The sequence below is a fragment of the Cicer arietinum genome, unplaced genomic scaffold (assembly GCF_000331145.2).
Source record: "Cicer arietinum cultivar CDC Frontier isolate Library 1 unplaced genomic scaffold, Cicar.CDCFrontier_v2.0 Ca_scaffold_5647_v2.0, whole genome shotgun sequence".
Classification (NCBI taxonomy): Eukaryota; Viridiplantae; Streptophyta; class Magnoliopsida; order Fabales; family Fabaceae; genus Cicer; species Cicer arietinum.
Window position 1 is genome coordinate 1 of NW_027339294.1, and position 4,161 is coordinate 4,161.

Here is a 4,161-nt window from a genome sequence, read left to right on the forward strand (position 1 = left end):
TTTATTAATTCATATGGTAGATAACAAACTTAACACTTTGCATTAAAAACTCTATATTATACTAGTGTGGTCTCTAACTCAATAAAAAAAATATAAATTAGTAATTGAATAATCAAAATGTCTGTCAATTTAGTTTCTGACGTTATAATAATTATGAATTATTTGACAATAAATTGTATAAACTTTTATAATAATAAATTATATCTTTTAAAAAATATTTTGACGATATAATAATTAATTTAAATATTTTATTGAGTCAAATATTAAAATAACTAACGTTTAGTCGAAAGAAATTTGACTGTAGTTTACCATTAAAAAAAAGTTAATATTAATTAAAATAAAAGATTAATATCCAATTGGTGGAACAAAGATTAAGCCGAAATTTTGTTTTGGGTAGTGGAACACTTTTATTTTATTTTACCATAAATTTTTTGAAAATGGTCAACTTGCATATGACAAGAAATATTCTCTATAAATGCACATTTTACAAATGTATTAATTAAACCTATCCTTTCCATATTTTTTTTTCGAAATATTTATTATATTTTCTCTTGCATTTAAATTTTACTATATATATATATCATAAATGATGAATTAGGTTGTCGAGTGGAAATTTACTTATATGTTATAGCTTTATCAAGCAATAGTTATCAAATACTAGCAAGATGGGGGTCCACTATTTCACACGCTAAAAATAAAAAGAGAAGTTAATTATAATAGGGGGTGACTCAGAATATGGTTGTCTTTATTTAATCCTTATCCTTTGCATCTATCTTTGCAATGTGAGAGAAGTTATTTATTTTGCACCATGTATTAATTCAATATTACAACGTGATCTGACTGTGACATAAATTTTAAGATTGAATATTTTCAGATTAACATATACTTTAATCCAAAATATATTTTCTAAAAAAAATGCCAACTCAATATAAATAAAAAAACAACAACGTTATCCAAATCTTCATCAATTGTTAATGTTCTATATAAATATAAGACCACTCAATATTTCTTTTTTATCTGTTAATTAAAGATAACTAGTCCATTTGTATTAATGGCCTATTCCATTTTATAACAAAGGGAAATTTTCTTCTATTTTCTTCTCTTGTTTTTTTTTTTTTTGGACACATAAGGGACAAAGCAAAGCAAATATTTGTAGAAATGAATGTGAAGGGAATAATGGAGGGCAACACAAATTGGGTTGTTAAGGAAGATGTTGATGAAAATGTAAATGATTCAATTTCCATAGAAGATTCAATGAATTCTATTTGTTCATCTTCTTCTTCATCAGAGTTGGATGATCAAGAAGCATCCTCTTCACCTTCTAGTTTGTCATCATCATCATCATCACAATCAAATGGCCCTTTATATGAATTATCAGAGCTCATGAACCATCTCCCTTTGAAGTAAGCAATTTTCTCTATACTATTAACAAATATTAAAATAACAATCAAAATTATAGATGAAAAGAAATAAAATTATTTATCATATAACGTTTCAAATACTTGCTTTAGCCACAAAATTAGAGACAAACTTTATTTTATATCTGTCTCTAAAATTCCATCATTATATTTCAACTTTTTCTTGTACTTAATATGATCATGCATGCTTTTTTTAGATTTTTTAATATAAATATCCTATTTTAATTGAATTAATTGTGAAATGTGTAGGAGAGGGTTATCTATGTTTTATCAAGGGAAGGCACAGTCATTCAGTTCTTTAGGTAGGGTGCAGAGCATAGAAGATCTTGCTAAGAAAGAGAGACCAAATTATAGAAAGAAAGTGAAATCATGCAAAATATTGTACAGTACTCCAAAGGCAACAATATCAAAGAAAACTTCAAGAGGACCATGTGCATCTCTAATAACTAGAAGAGGGACTTTTCTTGGAGGGTCTAGACCTTCCTTTTCTGTACACAAAAACTTTTGAAATTCAATCTTCTTAGAGCTTTCTTTTTTCATGCACAAAGTTATGAGATTTTTTTTTCATCTCTCATCACCTTTAGTTTTTGATGCAGTGGGGGAGTTTCTTCAATAAATATTTTTTGGGCGTCGAATTTTTAAAATCTAAATTGATAAATTAAATATAATATTTTAGAATTTTAAGTTTTAACTTTTTATATAAACATGCACACAAAAAATTGTAAGCAAAAGTGTAAATAGAGAATGAATTGAACCGAAAAGTTGTATATATGTTTAGGAGAGATGAAAAGTTGTATATAAGTTTAAGAGAGACACAAGGGTATAATATATTGATTTGGTTTATATCTTTGAAAAGGAAAAAATTTAAACAAAAAAGATAGTTAGTTTAGTGGAATTTTTACAATTGTTCTCACAAATATAAACTTAAATTGATGAATAACATGTTGATTTAGCTATGTTCACCTCCGGACCTTCTTAGGAGCACGTAGGGACTACGACATCCCTACGTAGGGACTACGACATCCCTATAGTTGAAGACTGATAGATTATTAAAATAATAGTGATAATTATTAAAATATCCCTCAAACATTTACGGTGATGAGAAACTAACATCCGTCTTTTTAATTATAATATTTTAATTAATATTTGTGATTCCCCTAATATTTTGTGCAAGACCCGCCACTGGTTGTGTTCAATCAAGTTGATGTTAATAAAAATTAAGATACTTATTTTAAAAATATAAAATATTCTTATTTAAACTCTCTTTTTTATACTATTAAAATAGTGGCGTAAATACTTTTTAAATAACAATGCAAAAAATAATATATAAGTTAATGATTAAAAAATCGTTAAATACAATACATTTAAGATAACAATAGTCATATAGTCTAATAATTTTATTCAGATATCAATGATCAATTTTAAATGATATCATACTCAAATCAACATAGATTGAGTATATTTACTCGAATCAGATTGAACTCGAATACAGAAGAAAAAAAAATCAATTTAATTGATGTCAATATTTTTTAGTTTATCAAATTATTAGTTTAATTTTTATATCTTTAAACGAAACTCAAAATACTTAAATTAAAATTAAATAAAAAATATAATGTATTTTTTTAATTATTATTTTTTATCATTATTTTATAAATTATATTTATCATTATAAAAATTGATAGGAACATTGAACCTATATCTCCGCCGAGTTCCATCAATGATTATATGTACATAATCATGAGTATGTTTAATTACTCCATGCTTCTCAAAATACAAATAAATTAAAGAAACATTTATGTATTTGAATTATATTTTTAGACAAAATATATTAATTTTCTTTTATATTTTTATTTATATTTTGAGACAAAGCAAATATATATAATATATGTGTGTGTGTATAAAGCATTTATCGCTTCTCATGCAAGGATTAATAAAACTGAAGTGAGCATGGCATTAGAATCGAAAATTACCATTAGAACCCTAACTCCATAGCCGAATTACTATGAAGCGTTAAGATTAAGAACATAAATGAGAGAGAGTGTATTGATATCTAGATAAATAGTTTCATATTCTCGTATTCAATTTCTATTGCGATCTACTTAAACATTAATTGCGGCAACTTTTCCTCCATAGTAGAAGCACGTGATTATAAGAAACATGTATTGAATTTAAATTGAATAGAAATCTTAAGAGTATTGAGACTGCATCAAGATTTTAGGAGTTGATTCATCTTAGCTTAATCATAAGAAGTAAGTTACACATGGAAAAAGGGAAGAAAAAACATAAATGAATTAAAATGATGAAGATAGAGCAACTCATGGATGATTTAGGTCCAGTTTCTCTACCCCAATAGTCTCTCATCTTCTTTCTCTTTCTCTCTATGCAATGTCGTAAGATCATGTATGGGGATGATGTTTGCCTAGTGTCGGAAGGTTAAAGAAGTTAGGGTGTGTTTGGCTGCGAGGAAAAAATAAGAAAAGAGAAAGAGGTAAGAAAAAGTTCGGTAAGAGAAAAATAGGAGAGAAATAAAGGAGAAATAAAGTAAATTTGAAGTATTATCTGATATAAGAGAAAGATGAAAGAAATAGAGAAGAAATAAGTGTTGATTATTTTTGAAAATACGATAATATCCGTAAACCTTCCATGAAAGTTAATTTATTTTTTGTTTGAATTTAATTAATTTTTTATTAAACTATTTAATTTACTATCTTTGTAGTTTAATTAATTAGAATAATTTAAATTT

The 4,161-nt window shown here is 25.8% G+C and overlaps 1 protein-coding gene across 1 annotated transcript; it reads left to right on the forward strand.

Moving 5' to 3' along the window:
* The first annotated feature begins 1,016 nt into the window (after positions 1-1,016).
* On the forward strand, positions 1,017-1,957 carry LOC101490283 (protein OXIDATIVE STRESS 3-like). Its single transcript, XM_004517154.4, has 2 exons — positions 1,017-1,403; positions 1,668-1,957. The coding sequence occupies exons 1-2, from the start codon at positions 1,159-1,161 to the stop codon at positions 1,924-1,926; spliced, it is 504 nt and encodes a 167-aa protein (XP_004517211.1). The 5' UTR covers positions 1,017-1,158; the 3' UTR covers positions 1,927-1,957.
* Positions 1,958-4,161: the final 2,204 nt, after the last annotated feature.